At 40.3% G+C, this 25,973-nt stretch overlaps 2 protein-coding genes across 3 annotated transcripts in view; both read right to left on the reverse strand.

Moving 5' to 3' along the window:
- The window catches only part of agla (amylo-alpha-1, 6-glucosidase, 4-alpha-glucanotransferase a), a 38,162-nt gene extending 28,360 nt beyond the window's left edge, over positions 1–9,802 (reverse strand). For both annotated transcript variants that reach the window (XM_061732693.1, XM_061732692.1), the window contains exons 1-5: positions 9,731–9,802; positions 5,367–5,494; positions 4,436–4,646; positions 3,205–3,374; positions 2,030–2,233 (exon numbers count right to left, since the gene is read on the reverse strand). In XM_061732693.1, coding sequence (XP_061588677.1) covers positions 2,030–2,233; positions 3,205–3,374; positions 4,436–4,646; positions 5,367–5,457 — 676 coding nt within the window. In that variant the 5' untranslated portion in view covers positions 5,458–5,494; positions 9,731–9,802. The remainder of the gene's footprint in view (positions 1–2,029; positions 2,234–3,204; positions 3,375–4,435; positions 4,647–5,366; positions 5,495–9,730) is intronic.
- Positions 9,803–11,353: 1,551 nt separating this feature from the next.
- Positions 11,354–18,317, reverse strand: mrpl37 (mitochondrial ribosomal protein L37). Its single transcript, XM_061732707.1, has 8 exons — positions 17,853–18,317; positions 16,867–17,050; positions 15,925–16,040; positions 15,549–15,737; positions 15,291–15,442; positions 15,062–15,193; positions 13,013–13,087; positions 11,354–11,661 (listed from the first exon to the last, which is right to left on the reverse strand). The coding sequence occupies exons 1-8, from the start codon at positions 18,205–18,207 to the stop codon at positions 11,584–11,586; spliced, it is 1,281 nt and encodes a 426-aa protein (XP_061588691.1). The 5' UTR covers positions 18,208–18,317; the 3' UTR covers positions 11,354–11,583.
- Positions 18,318–25,973: the final 7,656 nt, after the last annotated feature.

Consider the following 25,973-nt stretch of genomic DNA (forward strand, 5'->3'; position numbering starts at 1 on the left):
CCACAAGGCAGCTGAACACATTGTGACGTGTTCATTTAACATCTTTTTTCAGTTTTCTTTTAAGATGGATTAATGCTCAGGTTTGTAGTGTTTGGTTAGTGACATGTAACAAAATAGGGACGCTCGGGATTGATGGACCTTCAGCTGGAGGTTAAACTTCAGGTACTAATGACATGAGATTTAAAACAAGTTCCACAGCACAATTAAACATTGTCTGACAATTAAAACACTAATTCTGACTGAAACTGAAAGATTAGGAGACTATTTTGGCGTTTAATGGGAGACAAATAGTCATGTAAAGTAGATGCAACCTCATGTTGATGTTAGGAGCTACAGGGAAAAAAAAAAAAAAGTGACGAGTTCTTTCTGGAAAATGCCACGCACGCAAATGTACAAAGGCGTACTGGAGGACTGAAGCACATCCTCACCGATGTCCCAGTTTGCTTTCATTAAGAAAGCTAACCTGCACATCAGGGTTTCAGAAAGGAGCTGCAACAAACTGAGTTCAGAAACTCTGAGTTTTGGGTATTCAGAGATGGTTCAATCAACTATGAGTGTGTTGACTCTGAGTTACCGTGACTACAAAAAGCATCATCAATGGAGCTCAGATACTGTGATTCACCATAGCAACGCATAGTGAAGCGGAAGGGATCTGACTATTTTAGCAAATATTAGTGCAATAATATACCAGAGATAAGCCCATATTCCTTATATCGTTTTGAAGACATTTGCAAATAAAAAACAGCTTATAAAACATCATCACAGTGTCCGGCTGATTTAACCGAATCAAACTCTCCATTTAGAGCATAAATATACTTTCCCTAACCTCCCTGGTCGGGGCTAAGTAGCTTCGCTTTGTGAAACGGAAAACTCTGAGTTTCCCTGAGTTCAGGTTGAACATACTCAAGAGTTTCAACATAACCGGCTTTCTGACCTCAGTGCTGGAAATGTGCCTTTAACCTCCCTCTGCCAGTTGTTGTAGTCCCCTTTACCATCACCACGTTAATCTACGAACACGTCACAGGATGCTGCCACAGGTAACATTAAAAAGACACTTTTGCCAGCATTATTTCATATGTTTATGTTTCTTGTTTGTGCTTTTGTTGCTCTATCAGATTTGAAGTCTTGTTTTTAATGAGGGTTTTATCGTTTGCCACCCATCCATCCATCCATCATCCTCTTATCTGAGCTCAGACACTGAAGCAGGGTCACCCAGACTTCCCTCCCCCCGGCCACTCTGTCCAGCCCATCTAGGGGGATCAAAAACCTTTATCTGGTGGTGGGTATACTGATGGAGGCATCGTTATGTCTCCTTTGCCCCTCTGGAGTCCCAGAGCTTCAGGGTACAGACCTGGGGCCTCATTTATAAAAGAGTGTGTAGGATTCATACTAAAAGTGCACGTAAACCCAAAAGCCGAAAATGGCGGGCTCAAAAAAAAATCCGGATTTATAAAACCGTGTGCACGCACACTTGCACCCAATGTTCGCTTTATAAATCACAGTCCAGCTGGAAGGTTGCGCAGGTGAATTCGCCTTATATCCCGCCCGTGTTTTTTTCTTCTGCCGACGCGTCGTACCCATAGATCTATGTGGAAGCACATTCTGACTTCCTGCTGTTAAATCGTCTATTTGCATGTAAAAGCCTTTGAAAAAAAAGAAACTGAGATGAAAGAAATGAGGATGGTATGGTAGTATTTTCTGCCGAGGTAGGACACCTTGGCAAAACACCGGCTTGGGTGTACATGGATCTATAAGTCTGATATGTGATGACCTTAAGAGTATGACATGAATCTGGGTTCATTTCACCACCTCACCGCCTGTGTCGCCAGTTCCCCGTGTCTTAAGTATGTTCCTACGGGAGGGTCGGGGTTGGCGTAGAGATACGCAAATTTTTCGGTTAGTTTTTTCTTTTTAAATCCCAACCTTTGCGTAGAAGGTGGCTTGCGCATCTTTCAAGCCCTGTTTTGTGCGCAAGCAAGCTTTACAGATGAGGCCCCTGCACATTTACCCAAATACCATAAACACTCACCAGTGTGATTATACACCACATCAGTGATACACAGCATCTTCCAGTCCACTCTTAGTTTCTCCACCAGGGCTCCCACATCTTCCCAGCTGCAACTCTGACCCTGCGGGCTGAACTCGGGGCTGAAGGTCAGCTGGTCCGCGAGAGAGTAACAGGACCTGGACTCTCCTAAAGTCTGGAGAGGAGTGAAGTGGACCATGTTGTATCCTGAAAGAGAAGCAGACATGAACACGGTTAAAACCCTCAACGTTGTTGCTTTGAATCAAACCATTCTCCTAATCCACGATTGTCAGAATAAAGATTGCTTTGTTTAAGTCAAGAACTAAAATAAACCAAAATGTGTGTATCATGTTCAGGAACTTCAGTGCTTGCTTGCCTGCCAGCAGTGATGGTGGCAACGGCCGGGTCAGATGGACCTACCAGATGCTCTGCTGTGAGAGAGAAGTGTTTTACCTACATGGAGACTGTTCGCAGCAAAAACTCTGACATAAGATTGCCTGGGTACGACTTAAAGCTTCATCAATTTCATTTCAGGGATTAAAAAAAGTATTTTTGAATTGAAACAATCTACTTCTACTACTACATTTGTATGTGCAGTTGTGTAGAATAACGTGTCAGAGCTAATAAAACTAAAAACCACTGAAGGCTTCAGAGGGTTTGTAGAAGTCGACTTCACTAAAATACTTTCAGACTTTCTCCCTTTATATTATCTTTGCTTTGTTTTTTTTTCTAAATCCGACAGGCCTCCCAGGTGAGGCCCTGGAAGACCTCCACTTTCACAGACTAATGTTTTCTGGATAAAATCCAGTTCAGATGACGTCCCATAGCATTTGGTATTTGGAAAACTCATTCCCAATGCCTTTGTTTGTTTGTTTTTCCACTAACTCAACAGTCACAATGCCGTCACTGGTTAACTGATGTTATCTAATGCAGGACTTTCACAACCTGGCGTTATCTCACACACGAGTTGGCACCATATTTGATCACATAAAAGAAAGAAAACCAACAATGTCACTGACGATGTGACATTGTGATTTACTTGCAGTATAATTCCCTTTCCTCTTTAAATTTACACCAAAATATACAAGCCTATTGAAAGCGACTGTCGGTGAACATCAGCAGCCGCTACGCCGTGGCGTACAGGGAATGATCTCGGTCGACTTGACCCACAAACCCACCGGACTCCTTTGCCACTCTCAGTCTTTCCGGCCAATCGTTGAAGTGTCCGAGACATTTGGAGAGGTACGTCTGGATGGTGATGCAGTCCAGAGGGAGGACCTGGTTGTCTGCCCCGACGCGCATGACGGGGTCCACCACGATGTAGCCTCCTCCCAACCTCTCCACGCCTCTGCAAGGAAAACACCTCATTTAAGTGTGCTATGTGTGTACAGGACTGTCTCAGAAAATTTGAATATTGTGATTTTCTGTAATGCATTTACAAAAACAAAAATGTCATACATTCTGGATTCATTACAAATCAACTGAAATATTGCAAGCCTTTTATTATTTTAATATTGCTGATCATGGCTTACAGAAAACTCAAATATCCTATCTCAAAAAATTTGAATATTCTGGGAATCTTAATCTTAAACTGTAAGCCATAATCAGCAATATTAAAATAATAAAAAGCTAGCAATATTTCAGTTGATTTGTAATGAATCCAGAATGTATGACATTTTTGTTTTTTTAATTGCATTACAGAAAATAAAGAACTTTATCACAATATTCTAATTTTCTGAGACAGTCCTGTATGTACACAAGATAACATCAGGACAGTTTTAAAACTGATAACTTGGAAGTTTGATCTCAAGGCGGGAAACTTCCACCGAAGATTAGAAGGAAGCACGACTTATGATGTGAATATTTAATACTAAAATAGTCCTGAACACCGGATATTAACCTGTAGATGGTAGAAATGCTCTGGTATGTTAAAAAAAATAAATAACGGGGTCTTTGATTATGTTTAACCCTGCAATCTTTTAAGTGTTTTTAGATTGCCTGTGTAGCACCAACAAAGTCAAGTGAAAAGTCGAGGAATGGCGTCACATACCCATCATGCCTCTCTGCATCAAGTGCAACCAAAGCCAATAATCTAAACTAGACGCACGAAGGAATCTGAGCTGCTTTGTTCAACTTTGCTGCATTCATTTTAGATTCAGAAAGTCTAAATTTATAAAGCATTTAAACAATATAAACATTTATTCCAAACCGACAACTTCTGCATTTTCACTTGATCATTAGGGATTTCTCACCAGAGGAGCCAACTCTCTCTGATCAAAATCAAACATGTGGTAACATTTCTGAGTCCGCTGTAAATCATTAGTCATCAGTTTCAAAACTGGGAATCCTGCTCAAACAGCTGAAGGCTGAACTACGTAAGTGTTGGAGTTCAAAGTCAGGAGTGCTTACTCATGTCCAAAGTAGTACTGATAGGATCCGGCGGTCTTCAGCTCCAGGGAGCAGAACTTGTCAGAGTCATCCTCCTGTCCAGTTGGATAGTTCCACGACAAAACGCGGAATTTGGTCCGGTTAAACGCCTGTCCTTCTTCAGGGTAGTTGGTGTGAACTACAATCTTCTTCCCCTGAAGGCTCGGACCCAGGTGGAACTGGAGCTCAAAACCTGGAGGGCCAGAAATGAGGAATTACATTGTGTACAAATGTGTTTGTATAAAAATATACAGAAATGCTTTTTCCTTGGTTTGTCTCTCTATAATCCAGTTAAAGTTCAGAGTGCTGTAAATGTTACATGGGACACGTTTCCCGTCATCTAACACGCCGTCACTGCTCTTTGGTGCCTTAACTCCCAAAGTCATTCCTGATCAACGTGGCTATGTTCAGCGTTACACTTGGGAGTGTTTCTGGAGTCCAGTAAAGGATCTGGAAAAAGTATTTATCCCGTTTGTCATGACATATCTGATCTAGATAGATTTTATTTTATCTCAGTTTGGCCAAAGCAAAAAAAATATTAGTTTTTCCATCACTACACTTCAGATCTTTTTTATTTCACTGGGTGAACAAACTGTATATTATATAACGATATTTAATTAAATATTATAAATCTATTAAAAATAAACATTTGTGATCATCAGCCATGCAGAAGCCAAAAATTATAAGTAATTGGCATTAGTTTCATCTGTCCCAAACTAAAACACACTTTTTAAAGTCGCAATGCAAAATATTGTAGCGCTTAATATTTGTGAAAGTTACCGATCAGCAATCAGCATCCAGTTAAACTGTATGCTTTCCTTACAAAACTTGTACTTTTATTCCCTACTTTGTTTTTTGAATGCAACAGAAAGACCTGAACTCTCAAGTGTCAGCAGGTTGAAGGAAACAGCACCTTGTTCAAGTCTGAACAGAGTTTTCTCCAAATTCTCTTTGTCGTGGAGCATAAGGACTCGTATCTGCTTGAGGTGCTGAGGCAACATCATGGGAAGATCTCCTCAAAGTGAAGTGATCCCTGGCCTCCTGCAGGGACAAAAATAGGACCAGTAAGTACATAAATATATACCCACTGATCTGCTGCAAAAAGCAAGTTGGGATTAACCAAGCGGAAATGCGTTGAAATCCCCTCAAGTGCAGGACTTCACTTCTTTGGATTCCACTTTGAAAGACAAGTATTATACAAAAGCGCACATGTGTTTACTATTCATGTTAGTGGAATGTCATATCATCTTTAATTTAAAAAGAAATTAACATCAGCTACAAAAAGTTAGGTCTCATCTTTAGTTGGCTTATCTTAATCAACATTTAGGTCTTCATGTACATTAGGTGGATGATGCATTTCAGTGTGCGACCCATTCAGAGGTCACATGCAGACTGAACACAAGGCTGAAGGCAATAAATGCCTGACTGAGGTCGCTAAACAGAGGGTACCCCCGAAAACTGAAAATGGTTTGGTTGCATCAGATCAAGAATCAGATTCAGATCAAACAACAACATTATATAAAGTTTGCCAAAAGAAAAAGGTGTGGAAACACGGTTCCACCAGATTGATCCATCATCTCAAACCTGAGAATAAAAAGTCAGAGGAAGTGTAAAGAGGCAGACAACAACAACAAGAAGGCTAACAGTTAATACAAATCCAACACGTGTTAAACTTGAACGTGCATTTTCTAACAGTATTAGTATAAGCAAAGTAAAAAATGGACCAAACTGACAGAGGTGTATCATTTGGAAAAACTTGTTTCAAACCATCTGAGAAGGAAGGAACTGAGCGATTGATCCATGAAATGAAAACAAGATATGGCATGCATTGAAGTATTTCTCCCTGCCAGACAAGTTACCCCAAGACAAGTGATGACACATGTGAAAATAACACAATTGTTCTGAGGCAGTTTCTTCAAGAACGGGATTAAAAACAGAAGAAACAGGCGTTACTGCCGATGGACGGCAGAACTTATATCGCAAAAGCAGATAATAAAAACATGTGGACGAGACTGTTTTCCTTTTTACCTGATGCCACTGGTAAGCTTTCCCTTCTGGTATCAACGGGCATACATGGTGAACAAACATGAAACTCATGAGCTTAATCTTTACTGCATTTGTTGCCCTGTCACCTAACTACAATAATATATGATATGTAATGATATTAGATAAAACTTCAATAACTACATATGTACTACATATTCTGAAAAGTTCATGAGTAATAGTTTCCTTGTGTTGTTTGGGTTTATGATGATTGGATATTATTTAGCCTTCCAGGCCTTGCTGGTGTATTACACAAATGAAGAAGGTTTTTTTTGTCGGTTCATAAAAACTCAATCTCAGTCGCGACTCGCTACCCCCATGTTGTACGCTTAAAAAAGCAAACAAAAACACAAGAAACATCTCCATCCATTTCATGTTTATGTGTTTATACTTTTGCTGCATTCTTCTTTTTCATCTTCTTTTATGCCTATATCATAATATTAGCATGTAATTAGCTGCACAACATTAAAAAAATGAATATGCATTGTTATGTCTTTATCGATAGCTTAGATGTCAAATCTGTGCAAAATGTTAAGGACCTTAAGTGATGAGAGCTGGCCATTAACCATAGTGAGCTGCCACTCAAAAGACCACACCTCTAATTTATGCAGACATTTGTGGCTTTAAACAGTTTTACCTAATGAGGAACAGTACAGTACAGATGTCATAGTTGTGTTATCTAGCTATGGAGAACAAAACCATTTCTGTATTGAGTCGGACTAGCAAACCGGATATGGTCCCTTGACTGACACCAGAAAACACCAACCAGCTTGCAGGTCTTTGAGATCTGCTGATAAACTACATGTTTTCAAGCTCTTGACTAATGTCCAAGACCAGAGCGGCTGCTCACTGTCTGAGGATGTAGTTCCCACATCATGTCAAAGCTTATTCTCCATATCTGTTTTTAAGTCAGATCTAAAGACTCAACTTTACCTATTTGCCTTCTCTCGTCACTAATTTTAGTTTTGTTGTCTGTTACAGCTGAACCGCCACGGTTTTGTTTGTTGTTTTATTTCACAATTATTCACACATTTTATCCTATTCTGTTTAAATAAAATGAAGTCAAATTCACAATATAAATCATTGATAGAGAAAGACTGCAGTCTGAAGGTAGTTTAAGGTTTGCTGGGTCCTGCAAAGAGGCCATGCATGATTTAAACCCCAATAGAGCACTCCCAGGGTGGATCCACAATATTACAACTGGTACATCAGATAATCAAAAGCCACCTATAGAGATGGCATGATGAATCCCCGAATGCAGACACAAGGTCAAGTAATAAGAACTATATCACACAGAGTGCAGAAAACATTTACCACACTGCATACTGTGCACCAGAGGTGGGTAGTAACGAGTTACATTTACTCTGTTACATTTACTTGAGTAAGTTTTGGGAAATTTTGTACTTTTAGGAGTAGTTTTGAATCACTATACTTTTTACTTTTACTTGAGTAGATTTGTGAAGAAGAAACTGTACTCTTCCGCTACATTAGGCTACGTTGAGCTCGTTACTTTTCTTTTATCCCTTTTATCCGCGTACGCGTCAATCTCATGACATCACTGGGTGATTCTTTGGGAAAAATGTTTGTTTTTGCATGTTTTGTCACATTTACACAGACTCAAACACACACACACAGAGTTTCTATGAGTTCATGGGCTTGTTCTAGTTCTGCCTGGTTAAAAAAGAAAAGTACAAAGGCTTGAAATTGTGTGCTACTTGTGCTTTATTTATTTTTTTATTCTGTTATTCTGTTATTTATTTTATTATTTAGTAAAGTACTTGAATTTACCTACTAATTTTAATTTAAGCTTTTTTTATTTTTTATTCATTTTAATTTATTTTATTGATTTAATTTGCCTGAGGATGATTATTTTGTACTTTTGCCTGTTTGAATGGTTGTGATAAAAAAATAAATCAGACGTTACTCAGTACTTGAGTAGTTTTTTCACCAAGTACTTTTTTTTACTTTTACTCAAGTAATTATTTGGGGGACTACTTTTTACTTCTACTTGAGTCATATTATTCTGAAGGAAAAGTACTTTTACTTGAGTACAATTTTTGGCTCCTCTACCAGCTCTGCTGTGCACACAGTACATCCTGCAGTTGCTGTTGGTGAAGCCGCTATGTTGCAGCGACAGCCAGTCACGTGACCGCTGTGTCCAGCATCTGCTGCAGCGGTGCAGCGTATTATGGGATGTAGCATGCAAGATGCAAGATAGACTGGTCAGTTGCACAATGGATTTTTAAATATTCTTTTACAAAAGTAGCACAGGATGCAGGTACTCATCCTGCAGATAGTGCAATAGCAGCATTTTGCGTGCAATTTTTGTGGGGAAAAATCTGTATGCACTAAGAGATCATGTTGTTTAAAAAAAACACACACACAAAAAACGGCCTTTGTCCGACAGCAAGCTGACTATATTTTGGCGAGGTCAAAGATAAATCTAAAGGCAAAAGGTAAAGATTGACGACCTTGCAGTGGTGACACGATCCGTACCCTGAACCTGGCTGAACTCTCCCCCGAGTCTGCGCACTGCGCCGCTCCGGCCGGATAAAGGTCAGGAATTCTGTCGCTAAAGTCGCTTCATCTATTTATAAAACTCCCATTCGTGGTTTAGGCCATTTGGCACATTGAGTATGCAGCGATATAAAGTGACAATCATGTCTATAAGAGTGTCTGGACCTGTAAAACCTCGTCCTTTAGTGGCAGAACTACGAATTCTGTTCAAACAATGGTCGTTTTAACATTTCCTCCAATATAACTGCACTTAAATTCAATATAGAGATCAATTTGTGAAGCTGAATTTAAGTTGTGTATTTGCTTAACAATTCGGCGTGCATTTAAGTAGCTCAAAGCAACTGTGTTATAGTAAACATCAACTTATTATGGTGCACTTTAGTTCATGTCCATCTCCATTCATCTGCACAGTCCCGTCTAGAGTTGCACAGATAATTAATGAAAGACACTCACAGCGCAATATGAGCAACATTCAAGTGCAAAGATGGCACAAAACATGACTTTGTGCTGTCATGTCCTAACTTAACACTTAAGACGACTGTCTTCCCGTATTTGGTTGTTGATCTGCTCATCGTGAAAAGCGTCACGTCGGTGCAGCCGTAGCTCGGTTTTTCGCTAATGACACATCTGGCAAGCCAGCATAGAGCAAAATTCAGCTGTATAATACACCTCAGTAGACAATGCAAGCATCTGCTCAGTTGTACGTTTCTTTTTTACCTGTTAGTTGTGTCTTTAGTCCGCCACAGCAACAGGAAAGCTCTCCACCGTGACAGCTAGCTGCGGAGTGAGCAGAGGGGGGCGTGGCAGCAGGGGGCGTGGCCTGAAGGAGGCGCGTCATCAGGGGGCGTGGCCTAAGGGGGGACAACATGTATCACCATGTACTGTATCACTGTGTCCCAAGGGGAACCCCAGATCTGCTTGATGTAATCTGTCTCATGATATATAATCAACTCTACTTGGAGATTTGTATAAATTACTGTCAAAGAGACTTCAGTTGAACAGTTTCTGTTGCACAAGTGATCATCTCTACACACACATGCACATGTCCTGCACATGTCATGCTCTCACCACAGTCTTACATAAACAGGGGGGGGGTTGCATAACCTGACTTTTGCAGTGCAGTTGTTTGGAAAGCAGGTTGCAGCAGGGCCCTGAAAGATGGGGCACTGGCTGCCCAGCAATAGTAGGAAAGTCATTCACTTACACAGATTCAAAGTAAAGAAATAATTACTTTCAGTCTCATCAGCTGATTCAAATCCATGACCTATTATTTGTACATGATCGATTTTTATTGCTGATAACAAAGACAAACTTACTTCCTGACTCTTGCGTCATATTCTTCTTTGTGGTACAACAGGGGGGAATATAAAGATGTTTTAAACCGAGGTAAACCCATTTCTGATTAGTGGAAAGAGAAGTGTGTTGTGTAACAAATACACAGCGATAATTACTCTGTGTGGATAAAATCTGTATTTAGGTAGTTTTAATTACATAAGGGACACAAATGACACCAAGTAAGCATGATGTTGGTCCTAGTAGGCCATGTGTCTAGTTGCCACAGTACCTGTAACCGTCAATCACATTGATGATTCGTGCTGTGAATGAAAGCTTCATCACAGTCCGAGGTGTCCACTGCTCCTTCTTTTTGTCTGTTACCCTGCTATGTGTAGCAGTGTATATCATTTTAAAAAGAAAAAGTTAACATTTTAGTGTCTAAAGTTTTAAATATGGGGCTCTCATAAAAAATGTATTTTAATCTAATAAAAAAATGATGCGACCACAACCCCAGTATCTGTGTACGTCACTAGCAAAAGCAATTTTCAGCTTCCTGGCACACACTCGCTTTAAATAAGTCTCAAGCACCATTTTATAAGATGCCTCAGGACAGCCTGCTATTGTTTGTGCTCTCTAAGTAAATCCAGCTGCTGAAGGAAAAACTGATTTTATTATGTTGAATAGTCGACCCAAGTACTACTTTATGATTCCTTCCTTAAACCTCAACTGGCCTTTTTATCCCAGAGTATTCGCTCACACCAGGGGAGCAGACATCACTACTGACCTGCTCATAAAAGGGAAAAGCACGAGTATGAGCGTGCAGCCAGACTCCACTGACAGGGTTCCTCTGAGCAAGGACGCACAACACCGTAAATCCAGTCACGTTCGTTTGTGTCGCTGCTCTTCAGAGTGAGCGGATGAACTGTTGCACACAGCTCTGGACGCCAGCTGCCACGGTTGTTTTTAAGTTGTGATGTTTGCTGGCAAAGTGGATCCAGCTGACCCACCACCACTACGAATGATGCCAGCCTTTGTTTATTGTAACTGGAGCAAAGCAAACAGTCATTTTCAGGTTTCTTTTTTTATTACTTTATTTTTTTATTTGAGCTCTAACACAGACATGGAATTAAATTAAAGTGAGATTTTGCCGCTTCAGCCCCTCCAAATTGTTCGTAAAACTGAACACAGTCCCTGTCTGGGAGGAGTCTTCTTGCTTTAAATCCCAGACACATGGATCGTTGACTCGTGACTCGCTGGTGGCAGCGCGTGCACGTTGGGCAGGTAAAGAGCAGCTCCTACACAGCTCCATGCAGGTACAGGGCCAGGAACTTGTTGAACGTTTCAGGTTTGTATCCCTCCAGGCCCGCTGGTACCTGCAGAGACAGGGATCCATCAAAATCACTCCACTCTTATGGCTCCTCCTTCCCACTTTCCTTTTATTATTTACACAAGCTTAGTTTTCTTATTCAACAGCTCATTACAAACAGAGCAAAGCAGACCATTTTATCATTTACAACGCTATATTAAATGTTCCTTACGCAGAGTAAAAAATACAATACCATAAATAAATAACTTCCCGACCTATATTTTAGCATAACAAAGATCACATATGTCTACATTTGTGTAACGTCACAGATGTGTTGAGCTCCAGGGGCTTAAAACTGTAAAATCCAGAATGGGACATTTGGCTGTAACAGATGTTTGAAGAATCTGAGAACACATTGTTTAATTTAGCCCCGTAGTCGTCTAAACATATGAAAAACTAGGGATAGACTGAAGTGCAACAACTCCTTACTTTGCTTTGTCTATGTGATACTCAGAAGACTGAGCGTCACAGTTAAGTCTCCATGTCCACGTGAATGTTTCTGTTGCACCAGTCAACTGCATGTCCTCCTTCACCACATCCAGAAATCTACTCTTACATCTTCCCCTCTTGCTTAGCAACTCCACCTCCAACCTCCCTCTTCCAGTGTGTTCACCCCCCCCTTTATGTGACCAAACCATTATAACGTAGCCTCTATTGTTTTTATCCCAGAGTGAGTGAAGAGTGAAGTCATAGCGAAGGACTGGCCTCACTGGCGTCTTGCAAGTCTTTTCCCTGCTGATCTTCTATCACAGTTGACTCCACCCACGTCAATGCCTGCACCCTCTTTAACTTCTTGTCCATAACTCAGCAACATTTAAACTCCAGTACCATCTTCACCTCTACTACAACCTATCCATAACCACGGCAACAGGAAGAGGCTCAGACCTGATCCATGATGGCGTGCTACGTCCACCTGAAACTGCCTTGTTAATCCTACAGCACACCTCACTATTCATACATCACTATTGATACACTGTGCTCATAAATACTCTAACATACTTATTTTTCCGTGGTACTGCATGACTTCCTCATGCAACAACCCACTTCCTCCCCAGGCCCTCCGTCAGAACCGTCTCTAAACCTACCAACACGATGCAGATCCTTCCCACTGTCCCTCTTCTCCATCAGCATTCTCAAAGCAAACACGGCATCTTTAGTGCTCCTTATTGGCTCTACCGTTGCTCACAAATCATACCCACGTCTCTCCACCTAGCGTCCAGTATTCCTTCCCAGATCATCACCGTGTGGCTCATCAGCTTTATACTTCTGTAGTTGATACAGTTTACTTTCCGTCCATTCCTGAACATCTTCATTCAACCACCGAGTCGAAAACGCACAAAACTCAGGAGAGAACATACCTTAACTTGCTTCTTCTTGATAAGTGGTTTAACTTTAGCAAAATGATACAGGTCCACATCTTCGTCCAGCCACATCTGTAAGGGACAGAAGCATAAAAGATAAGGAATCTGTCAAAGGTTTAGGAAGTGCTGATGCCAACATTTTTATTGTCTTCAGATTCTTTTTTGAAAGTTATTTAGTCCTGAACTTTCAAGATCTGAACCCCAGGCAGGATGAATATTTGAAGGTAGGTATGGACCCGTTTCTGGTATGATGGAGTGTTGTGAATTAAAAAGGTTTATAAATAAATAATACTGTTTCCACTGTATGTGTCATTGTAGTTATAATAGTCCAGGGACTGTTTAAGTTGTGCACAGAAACACAGCTCCTCCCTGCCTGGTGGCGCCAGCAGCAAGGACCAGTAGGCCGTCACGGAGCCACGGAGGAGAAGGGAGGGAAGCACTTTTCCTCCCGTCCCGGGAAAACAAAGCTGACAACGGGAAAACTATCTGGTTACTAAAAACGACTGGACAGCCAGCTCGGAGGTGGACGGCACTCTGACCTGGAAGGAGGAGGAGGAGGCCATTTTTCCTCAGTATCTATTTTACTAAGGGCTATACTGACATGAAACTTTCACCAGATATTAAGAAAATGGAGTGACAATGAGGAGAAAGAATATCGAACATAATCACTTGGAGTCGTTAAATACTTGAAGAGTCTTTGTTGGTATCGATGGCTCCACGGCTCTTGTACAGAGAAACGAGTCACGTGCACTGCTCGGCTGTGAGGTTCAGTGGGCCTCTTCTGTGAACTATGATCTTTAGTTATTTCCATTGATTTTCAGTTAGGTTCCAGCCCAGTGATTGGCTGGGACAATCTAGCAGCTTTATTTTCCTTGGCCGTGTGTTTGGGATCACAGTCATGCTGAAATGTCTGCCCTCGTTTCATCATCATCATCCCGGGGGATGACAGCAGGTTGTTAATCACAACGGATTTTAGTCACTCTCCCTTCGGCTACATGAGGTTTGCCAGTAGCATCTGCTGACAGACACTCCCACACATGATGTTCCCACCTCCAAACTTCACCGTTGCTATGGTGTTGTTGGTGCTGCTCAGTGCCATGTGTCCTCCAAACATGATGTCCATTACAGCATCCAACGAGTTCAACCTTGTTCAACCTTGGTCCCGTCTAACAAGTCTCTCTGAAGCTGCTCCTCGCCTCTCGGACAATTCTTCTTTTCACTCTTCTGTCAGAAAATCTCGCGAGGAGCAGCCGGCCGCGGCTGGTTCATGGTGAAATTAAGTTCCTTCCACCTCAGGATTATGGCCCCAACAGTGTTCACCAGCACAACCAGAAGTGTAGAAATCCTACTGTCACCAAACTAATCAGCATGTTTTGCAACCTTGAGGTTGCGAAGGCCTTGCGAGAGCTCTTTGCCGTTACCCATCATGCCGTTTCCTGCTTGGTAATGAGACATGTTTTAATAGGCCATCTGCCTGGTCACGCCTTTTGCACCTCCTTTTCTTCACGTGTTCAATACTATTTCATTGCGTCATTTCACATTAAACATTAATTATGGTCATCTGTGGTTGAATTTCTTTGCATGTGTGGATTTCACGAGTTTTTGCTCATGTTTGATGATCATTTCATCACAATAGCCTCATTAGAAATATATTTACTGAGAGAAATGGTGACGTGTTGAATACTTATCATAGCCGTATGTGTTTTATACGCTCTGTGTGTGTGTGTGTGTGTGTGTGTGTGTGTGTGTGTGTGTGTGTGTGTGTGTGTGTGTGTGTGTGTGTGTGTGTGTGTGTGTGTGTGTGTGTGTGTATACGAACTCTCAAGCTCCAAGGCATCTGGTGGAGGGTCCCAGCTTGAAGAGGGGAACCGGAGTTTGTTTTGTGTGTGTTTACATGTGTGTGTGTGTGTGCATGCGCTTGGTTTCTCATGCCTCGTCTGTGTGAAGCACACTATATACTTGTAATGTGCTTTATTAATAAAACTGCCATTGCACTGCATGCATGTGTTTTCTCTCACACCAAGCTACAGAGCACGTACACTTTACCTGGTTTTTGACGCCGTCGTCCCCTGAAAAGTCTGTGGTGTTGAGTTGGAACACCAGAAACTGGAAAATCCTGCCATTAGTCCCCACCGACTGCACGGTTATCGGGTGATCCAGGACCCCCTGGGCTTTGGTCTGGAGAACACAATGCAAGAGAAGGTTCTTTGTCATTTGTGCATAACAATGCAATTAGACTGAGTTGATGTCAATGTGTCCATCTGTGTGTCCTTACGCCATACTGTTGATGTGCTCGGGCCAAAGCATTCCCAAAGGCGAACATGAGCATCTTGGCTCTGAACTGCTCTGGGCGGAGCTTGCAGCGTGGGATTGACTCCAGGAGGTAAAGTGTGTGGGCGTGAGGGTACGGATAGCCGCTCCTGAAACCTGGTTGGATGCAGCAGAGGTGGTTCAGTTAGGCCTGAGAGGGACACCGTACTAACGTTAGGATGACACTTAAGTGAAACCGAACGAGGTCTAGGGATCCCCCCACCTGAGCAGTTCATTTCCTCTTTGTACACGTTTAATTTCTGCAGGTCGATGGTGGGGGAGATGGGATAGAACGTTTCCAGGAGGTGATCCGATGTGCTGGCCACTTCCTCTTTCCCACAAACCTCTGGAAGTGGGTCCATGCTGTTGTGTAGCAAACCGTTCCGGCCCCTGACCTGGAACAGGTCCTCACCTGGTGTGAAACAAAAAAAAAAGTCCCTTAACTAAACTGGATCATATGGAGAACTACCTGGCCGCGTACTTGATATATATATAGTTATTTAAATTACCATATCAATGTCCTAACTAGGAACAGCAGCCAGATAAGCATTAACAGGAGTATGGTGAATGAGTGATGTCCATTTATAAAGATGTAATACCTCTTTCCCAAGTGGCTGCCAAGGAATAGTTATCTGTAAAGATCCTCCTTCTGATAGCTGGATTACTGGAGTGTAGACTCGCACACAGATGGAGGAGGTTGCGGAGCAGGATTTGGCTACACAACAAACACACAGATGGTTAGAAATAGAGTATTTGCACGCTGTGATGTCAAAAGCATATTTTTCTCATATGAGGAAATCTTGGTTATGTACAGTGAAAAGTGACAAAGGACGGTTGTAGCTCTTTGAGAGCCAGAATCCCCCAAAATCCAGCAAAGGTTGATACTATAAAATTCACAAGGTTCAAAGTAACATTTATTCAGTCAACACATATGGCTTTAAATTAATAGAGCGACTTGACAGTTATCAATAACACAGTCTTTCGATTCTTACTAGCCACATTTCAGACACTTACTGTCATCATGTCATCTATTTTCTTCCTCTGACATTCACCCTTCATGTTACAGCTGATACTCAGCAGACCAGTCTTTGATAATACTGGGGTATAACAAGTTAATAGTGCTGACATCACAGGGCTGTGTAGACTCACATCCTGTCACACAACCCTATAAGATGCTTGTGACGTGCATTAGATATCTCTCCTTTCTCTGTTCTTCATTGTCTGTCTGTTTTCTCTTTCCCTGATCAGCCCAGCGAGCCTCCAGCAGGAGGGTCCCCCCTTATGATCCAGGTCCTGGTCCAGGTTTCTTCCCTCCTAAAGGGGAGTTTTTCTTGCCACTGTTTGGCTTAAGGTTTTTTCTCCCACTAGGGGAGTTTTTACCTGCCATTGTTTATGTTATGTTTATGTAATAATGGGGTTTATGTTCTGGGTCTATGGAAATACCCTAGAGACAACTTCTGTTGTAGTAGACGCTATATAAATAAAATTGAATTGAAAATTGCATTCCCCACGTTCAACCACAGAAAAACAGGAGTCCATACCTGTATCTTTCTTTGCGAGGTCGGTCCTCTGTCGTGTCCCAGAACCGGGCGTGTTTGATGGCATTTTGGACGCGCTCGTCCAGATCTTGCGCCTGGATTTCAGGACTCTCCGCCAGAGCCAGCAGGTGGGGGGGCAGGCCGGACATCACCTTGGTCTTGGTCAACCATGCAGCCTGACGCACACCTGACACGGAGAGACCATGACGTCACACACGTACAACAACGACTACTGACAGGGTCGCCACCCGTCCCTTAAAATACCGAATCTTTACGTAATTGGAAATTAAAAGTTGCAGTTCCGTATTGAACCAATACGGACATATATTATGCTCTTATTTATTGATGTCATAATATACAGGTGAAGATCGGAAAATTTGAATATATTGCAAAACGTCATTCGTAGTAAATTCAACTAAAGGTGAAACAAATATATTATTTCCCCACTACATTCAAAGTGAGATATTTCAAGTCTTTATTTCTTATAGTTTTGGTGATTATGGCTCACAGTTTATGAAAACTCCAAATAAACAATCTCTATATTATGAAATCAATAAACAATTCAATCATCAAAATTATAACAAATAAAGGTTTAACACATCTTGCTTTGCATGCAATGAGATTATGTAATGTATTAGTTTCACCTTTTAAGTTGAATTATTGAAATAAATAAACTTTTACACCATATTCTAATTTTCTGACCTTCACCTGTAGCTATATTCTACATCTGGGCTGATGTGGACCAACATACCATAGGAGGTTAGTTCAGTTGCTAGTATGGTTGGCTGTGTGTACAGTCATGCAAGTTCAATGCTATTAAAACACTTTAAACTTTAAATCAAAGCACTTTGTTTTTTCATATAAAATAAATACATTTCTATGCAGTTTAGAAGTTTTGTGGATGTCCCTTCTTATTGGCGCCTGGGCTGCTGAAATCGGGGCGTCCCTTATTTGTATTTGATATGATAACATGGGTCTCAGGTCCTCACCCTCCAGCAGGCTGGTCCTCTGGTTGAACACATGCACCGGCCTGTCCTTGTACAGCGGCATCTGCGGGGCCGGCGGGGACCAGTAGAACCGCGGGTCCTTGTAGTCCCGCTCCCAGCGCGGGTGCTCGGGCTTGGCCAGCCCCGGCACGTAGTGCATCCTCTCGGCGTAGGTGACCCTCTCCAGCCCCGGGATCTCCACCCTCTCCCGGGGTTGGGGCTGGTACCGGGGCTTGGCGGCCGCGGGGCGGCCGACGCTGAGCGGTCTGCGGGCCTGCAGAAACCCGCTCCGGGGAAACAGCGGAGCCGCCGCTTTAACAAGCTTTGGGGTTCTAGGAAGCATATTGCCGCCGGTCATGTTGGTTTGATTAGTTTATTCCTTTTTTCAAGAGAAAACTGGACCGATGACTCCAGAGTAAGTCATCTGCTGCTAAAGGGCGCCGCCATGTTTCTCTTCCTCCTCGTACTTTTTTCTCAAACTTTATTGACAAGGACAAACAGTAATGGGGGGAGGGAGGGCTTCATTCAAAATTACATAAATACAAATATCACATTTTTATTTCATATTTATTAATTTAAGATGTATTTTGTATGATTTCATTTTCATTTTTATTTATTTAATTGAATATTTATCGATGTTTGTTGGCAGAGTGGATCCAGCTGACCCCCACCCCACCACCACAGAATGATGCCAGCCTTTGTTTATTTTAACTGGAGCAAAGAAAAACAGTCATTTTCAGGTTTCTTTTTTTATTACTTTTTATTATTTTATTATACTTATTTATTACTTATTTATTACTTTTCATTTTTATTTTATAGCTTTTTTATTTGAGCTCTAACACATACATGGAAGCAGTAGATTAAAGTGAGATTTTGTAGCTTGTAGCTCATACAAAAACAGTATCGATTACCGAAGTATTTTTAAATTTTGAATCAAACAGCTTTCCATAAATTAATAAAGAATCATATCAAAATATTCTGTAATGATTACAGAGAATATTGTTAATTAACTGCCTTTTTGTTTGAACAGTCTGAATCTGAGAATGTTATTTGTTCAACCAGTTCAAATCTTTTTTTTTTTCAGAAAGCTTCCCCCCTTTGCCAGAAGAGAGGAACCTTGGGGCACATCCTCAGCTGCTGACCAGAAGCTCGATGCTCACTCGAAGGACACTACCACTGCCGACACAACCAGATCCTGACAGCCACAGCAAGAGTCTCTGCCCAGTAAAGGACACTGCTTTTATCAGAGCTGGGGGGAAGCCAACACGTCTGCCCGCAACACCTCCTCTGGCCTGTTGGCCACGCCGACAGCTGGGAGCTGTCAGTTGATTCGGGCAAGCAGCTGAGGTTCCCTGAAGTGGCTGCCATAACTACTTTGAGGCCAGACATTGGGCTCACCTCAGTGGGCTCCAGACGGGTAATTTTCCTGGAGCTTACAGAGCCTTGGGAGGACCGTCTGGAGGAGGCCAGCGAGAGAAGGAAGAGAGCAAAGTACTCACAGCTAGTGAAGGAGGGCCAAAGCAATGGTTGGCGGGCAAGATTACAACCCATTGAGGTGGGATGCCGAGGATTTGTGGGCCAATCCGTCTGCAGGGCCTACAAAATGCTTGGCATCACTGGGGCCAGCCGGCGAAGGGCCATTAAGTTGGTCACTGATGCAGCAGAAGTGGCATCAAGATGGCTGTGGATCAAGAGGGGGGAGGCGAGGCATGCATACTTTAAGAGTGAAACTCTCTCTTAAAAACAAGAATCTCTTCCAGAAGCACAGAACACCAAACAGAAAAATGCTGAGAGTCTTCAGGTTGGAAAAAGGTTTAAAGAACAAAGGGACGTCTCAATACGCTTTACGTGATAAGAAATGAATGTGCTCCCAGGCTGAACAATTCTACAAAAAGGAACTTAATATAATCCTCTCTAATTAAAGAGAACACCTAATTAGGATGATTTATATGCATGTACATCGTTATATTGTTTTACAAACCTTCCCTTTTGTAAATTATACGATAAGTATAACAAATAAATTGCAAATTATATGAAATACCAACATGATAAAGGTGTCAAATTGATTTTTTTCAAAAGCTTTACAAAACTTACAACAATGTGAAACCATCGTCCTCTATTCTGTCAGTTCAATCTAGTAGCTCTAACATAAATCAACATTGTTATGGGTGGAGTGACCCTTTAAGATCCTTAAGATAAACATATTTACAGCCTGATTTAAACAACAGTTTTGATCTTGGTCATTTTATTTCACATCCTTGACAACTCTGAGGGGGTGCATTTTTTGTACCACTCAAGGAGAATTTCTATAAAGCATTAAATGTAATTCTAATATGATTGATTGATTATCGGCTCAGCCAATGGCTAGCCGCTATCACTTCCTCATCTGGAATCGTCAAACACCTGTTTGTATGAAACCGTCGTCGCATAAACACCATGGTTATATTTGATTTTGCTGTCAAGTCACCATGTTTAATGGTTTACTCCCAGCAGTGCTCCAAACATCTTCTGTGCTGATGGGTCTGAACTTGAGTTTGTGACCTGCTACAAATACCTTGGTCTCTGGTTGGACTCGTCACTCTCCTTTACTATCATTATAAAGCACCTGCAGTCAAAAGTCAAAGCTCGTCTGAGCTTCTGTATTAGAACAAGACTTCTCTCACCGGTACTGCCAAACACATACTTGTTAAAATGACCATTCTGCCCATATTTGACTATGTCGACACCATCTACAGATGGCACCACAATCCACCCTCAGTAAACTGGATTCTCCACCTTTCAGCCAGCCGTTTTGCTACAGGTGCTATTTTCAAAACCCACCACTGCGACCTGTATGAACTAGTGAACTGGACATCCCTCCACACCAGACCACTCCATCACTGGTTTCAACTCAACTTGGCTTTACACCCTCTTATCTTTCTTCCCTTCTGCACATCTCTCACTCTGTTTTCAACCTACGGTCTAGCAAATTTGTCACACTTGCTGTCCCCAAAGTTCATACCAGCTTCGGACGTAGCGCCTTCCGTTTTGCTGCAGGAAATGATTTGGAACAATTTACAAAACACTTTCAAGCTCTCTGTCTTCACCTCTTTCACTGATTTAAAACTAAATGTATTACACATTATGGTCGACTCGTGCACTAGTTGAAAATGCTTACTTCCTGTGTCTCATCGTTTAATTTTTTATTGTATTGTATCCACTTTAAATTGTTGTCCGTTATTGTAACTTGTTTTATGTTGCAGGACCCCCTCTCCCGTTCCCCCTCGAAGAGCCTTTGCTCCTTGGCCTCGGGCTGCATTTGTGAATAATAACCTGTTCTTAATTGCTTGATGAAATAAAGGTTTAATAAAATAAATAAATGAACATGCTCCAGACGTAAAGAAACACAAGACAGATGTGCAGTCTTTCACCACCTTTTTTTATTGCAGTTGCTGAGTAAATGGAAATTCTCATGACAAAGTCAACGCTGAAGGACGTAAGGAACAGCATTTGATTATAAGTCCATTAGCGGCTGATGTTACACTCTTTCTGAAGAAGAGAGATTGAAATCCTGTAGCACTTTTAGACAATTTAGACAACCAAATATCTGTGATCTATTCAATAAAATAATATTCATAATACCTTGATAAACATATGAAAATGACACAACATCATCCTGCATATAGATATAGCAAGCTTGGTAACTAAAATACAGTCTACATCAGATCCTAACGCACAGCACAATTATTATTATTCATTACTATTGTTTTATGAATAAAAAAAAAGAAGATGCACACATAGAGCGAGTAACTTTATGAGCTGTTGCTACTTTACTGGATGGTCAAAAATGAATTATGTTTTATACTTGAGAAGGTTTGAATCATCTGTCCTCTTTTTCCTTCTTATCTGGTTCGATGATAATGACCTCATTTGTTTTCATATTTTTTCTTATCCAAAATAATAACCCATTTGTGACCATGTTGGTCTTTTCTGAATTGTCTACTGTAAAGTTGAGAGCGCCCGAGTCTCAGTCTCGTCATGAACATCCACTCTTTCCAGATTCCTTCTTTGCTTCCCCTTCTGTTGGTGAAGTTCCTGACTCCTTTACTGTGGACCCCACCTACCTATGTTCAGTCTGAAATATTACTGTAAGCCAGACTTCTATTTGTTTGCTGTATTTAGTTCTATTTCCACAGTATACAAATGTTTTCTCAACGAGCCAATCACAAGCGTGACGTGACACAAATTCTGGATTTTAGTGGTTTTGAATGGACCGAACTCCTAACTAACACTGTCCTGTGTACGCTTATAATCTCTAACTCATATATATATATATATATATATATATATATATATATATATATATATATATATATATATATATATATATATATATATATATAAACTAAGGCATGTTATTATCTCGATCACACAACATATTATAGTTTATGATGTGGAAACGTTAGATGTCTCGCATGTCTGTAATTGTCTCTTTAATAGAAACCATTTTCTGTGGAACCCTTTTTTGTTTTATTTTGCATCAGAACCTGAGTTTTAAAAGCAAATGCAGAAACGAAGCATTGTTGAAGATGGATTTCTGGATCCTTTTCTACGTTTCTCATCATCTCTTGTAAATTACAGCCAGGGAAACTGAGGTGATGAGGAGCATGGCAACCTTTCCCAGAAGCATCCAGTACCACATCTGACTCTGCAAACCTGCATGAACACATATGCACACAACACTGGCATGAAGTCACACAGATTCCTTAGAAAAAATGTGTTAATGAAAAAGGGCAGAGCTTTTTAGATGGTAGTGAAGGAAAGAACAAAACACACACAAATGCAGACTGGATCCCCTGGTACCATAACCACGGGACAATTACAGTATATGACTATGTCATGGAGCCCTGATCTTCTACCTCACTCCTGGAAAAACTAACTAACTAAATATCAGGTACAATCACTGATATTTATTATTATTATTATTATTATTATTATTATTATTATTATTATTATTATTATTATTATTATTATTATTATTATTATTATTATTATTATTATTATTATTATTATTATTATTATTACAATACAAAATACAGTACAACATAAATGTGAAGCACTCGAATGAAAAGGAGCAGAGGGAAGAAAGTCTGAAAATCTGCCTCTCTCACACAAATAATTAAACAAAAAAAATTAATAAAATGTATTTAGCTAATAAAGCTGCAGGCCAACATGCCACTGATTATCATCCTGTTTTGACCACAGAGCAAAACAGAAGAAACCACTTTATATTTTCTCGCTCCAAAATCCTTGTTCTGAGTCTTGGTTTTATAAATATCTCACATTCTTTTGAATTGTATTGGCTTTGTCTGTTTTTAAATCTTTTTTGTATGTTGCTCAGTAAACATTTCCTACGGGGTTTGTATGTTGGCTTCAAAATGCTGCAATCAACTAGATCACTAAAGTTGAATAACTGTAATTTAATAAATGATGGACTGGATGGATCTCTATATCTGTTTTGTACTAATGATTCTTGTTGCTCTTTTTTATGAAATGAAAACTGGATTAGTGTAAGTCTTACATATAGTTATATATGTATAGTCTGTATTGAGCAATCAAAGAATGATATAATAGATATAATGATATTGTTCAATTAATCCTTTACTTTGTGAAACATAGCAATTGCTTTTGTTATGTTTGTTTTACTATCAATAATTTGTGACTTCCATTAAATATTTTCATCAATAATAACACCCAAAAACATACTTTTACATACAATTTAGGACTAAGGCTTGACCCTTGAGGTATCCCACATGTAATATTTTATCTATTGTTGTGGATATTTCATCTGTTACCCGGTATTTCCATCAGTGCCATTGATGTTGAATGAAACTAGAGGCTACTGACTGCCGCTCAAAATATTCTGTCTGTCGAGAAATTTGTCCAGCCTGGCAACTGAAAATGTTTCTAACATTTTTGAAAATTGTGACAACAAATTTTGAGGCTCATACAAAACTTATACTGTAACATTTCAAGCACAATAACTGGAAACCAGACCAAGAAGTAATCCTAATTACTAAAACAAATGTAATACATTGTTTTACTATAAATTCAGGCTTTAAGCATGTAAAACAACAAACACACAAATTGAAATCATGCTTGAACAGAATTAGTAAGAACAAAGTGAAGCGTTTGTGTTTTTACCTTGTGCATGACTGCGGGAGCTGTCCCATTTAGGGGTGGTGGATGTGGTCATGGTAAATGTATTCTTCAAGCCATCTGGTCCAAAGATAATCAATAAGTTATAATAACACATTATAATAACAACATGTCCATGCTACTTTCTTCTGATGGAAAGAATAACTCTGGAAACAGTGTAAACGTGAACAAACGGCCTCTAAAATAAAAGCAGAACTGCTATCAGATGTCAGCAGTAGATCTGATAGCAGGGTTCTAGTTTGTTCATGCAAATGGGGATTCTCCCTGTGCACCAGCGTTGGACATGGTGTTCCACAGGGTTCTGTACTTGAGTCATTGCTTTTTGCTGAACAATTCCATTAGGTAATTATTACTATTATTACTATATGACAGCATTTTGCAAACTACAGAATCAATTTGTTTAGACCATAACAAATTATGATCTAAAATTACACCCAAAACCTTTGTCTCATAAACCTGTTCAACAGAAATATTATTTACATTCAATTTCAATATTAGTTCAGGTTTAAATTGATATTTAGAACAAAGCAATAATGAACCTTTGACTGTATCTATTTACAACATCAATACCACAAAAACAATGATTTTGTTTACTTAGAAAGGTTGTTTCTAAAGCCAAAATTAGATAATTTACCTTTCCCACCTAAGTTACAGTGTGGTTTAAATAAGACTTTACATGAAACATAAATCTAAGTATTAAAAAAAACCATCTACCTGTGATGTTAATCTCAATTGATGGGCTTGTTGTTTCCCGGGTTTGAGTCATGCAGTAGTAGTTCCCAGCGTGTTCTGCTGCTGCAGAACTGATGTTCAGATGGAGGGTCACGTTGGGCAGCGTGGAGGTAATGTTGATGAGGGATACTTTCTCCTAGGAGACAAAAATATTACACTGGACAGAAGCAAAACACTACATGATAGATTAGATTAGATTAGATTAGATTAGATTAGATTAGATTAGATTAGATTAGATTAGATTAGATTAGATTAGATTAGATTAGATTAGATTCGATTAGTTAATCTTAGTTTAGATTAGATTAGATTAGATTAGATTAGTTTATCTTAGATTAGATTAGATTAGATTAGATTAGAGTACATTAAATTAAATGAGATTAGATTCAACTTTATCGTTGTTACCCGTGTACAGGTACAGAGCAACGAAATGCAGTTTAGCATCTAACCTGAAGCTAAGCTGAAGTGTCCTGGGGGGTTGTGGGAGTTTATCCAATCAGTTCACGTGTGTTTTGTGGAGTTGGAGAAGGTTTTCAAACCGTGTCCCTCTGGACATTCGGGTGCTCAGAGGGTACAGGATACTGGGCCCGTTGCTATGGGCAGTCCCTGTAGAAACGGAGTGAGAGTCAGGTTCACATTGCCGGTTGTAGGTCGGATTCTTTTTGTTTGAAGGTTGGACTGTCAGGGCGGCTCTTTGTCACCGATTCTGTTCATAACCTTTATGGAGTCAGGGGATGGAGGGAGTCTGGTTTGGTCCCCAAAGGGTTTGAGTTCTGCTTTTTGCAGATGATGTGGTCCTATTGGCAGTAATGCAGACTCTGTACCGGTCTGTTGTGGTGAAGACAGAGTTGAATCGGAAAGCAGTTTAACAGTGTTTAACAGTCGTTCAACGTTCCCACCCCCACACCCTGTTTAAATGTTAATGTTAAAGTTATAATTATATCAGTGTTTCTAATGTTAAGTTTACCTTATTACAAAGTTTTATTAAATAGACTCGTCAAGGTTTTGTGTTATAATTATTTACATGCAAGTCTACATTTATTTATTTGAGAACTTATCCTGATAAAATGTAAAATAAATAAGTTGAAAATAAAAAGTCCTCCATAAATTTTCATGAATACTGAATCATTTTTGGATACCATGGCGACCACAGATAGTACTGCACAGTATGTTGTAAAGTGCCTTTATTTTGAAGTA

This window comes from Cololabis saira, chromosome 10 (genome assembly GCF_033807715.1).
Source record: "Cololabis saira isolate AMF1-May2022 chromosome 10, fColSai1.1, whole genome shotgun sequence".
Taxonomy (NCBI): domain Eukaryota; kingdom Metazoa; phylum Chordata; class Actinopteri; order Beloniformes; family Belonidae; genus Cololabis; species Cololabis saira.

Bases quoted from the DNA above. Each gene is read 5' to 3' on its own strand.
- mrpl37 (XM_061732707.1), bottom strand. From the start codon at position 18,207: ATGACCGGCGGCAATATGCTTCCTAGAACCCCAAAGCTTGTTAAAGCG. The intron at 13,088-15,061 runs GTAAAGTGTACG...TGTCCCTTACAG, and splicing joins ACGACGGCGTCAAAAACCAG to ATGTGGCTGGACGAAGATGT. The intron at 11,662-13,012 runs GTATGTTCTCTC...CTGTCTCTGCAG, and splicing joins TCAAGAAGAAGCAAGTTAAG to GTACCAGCGGGCCTGGAGGG.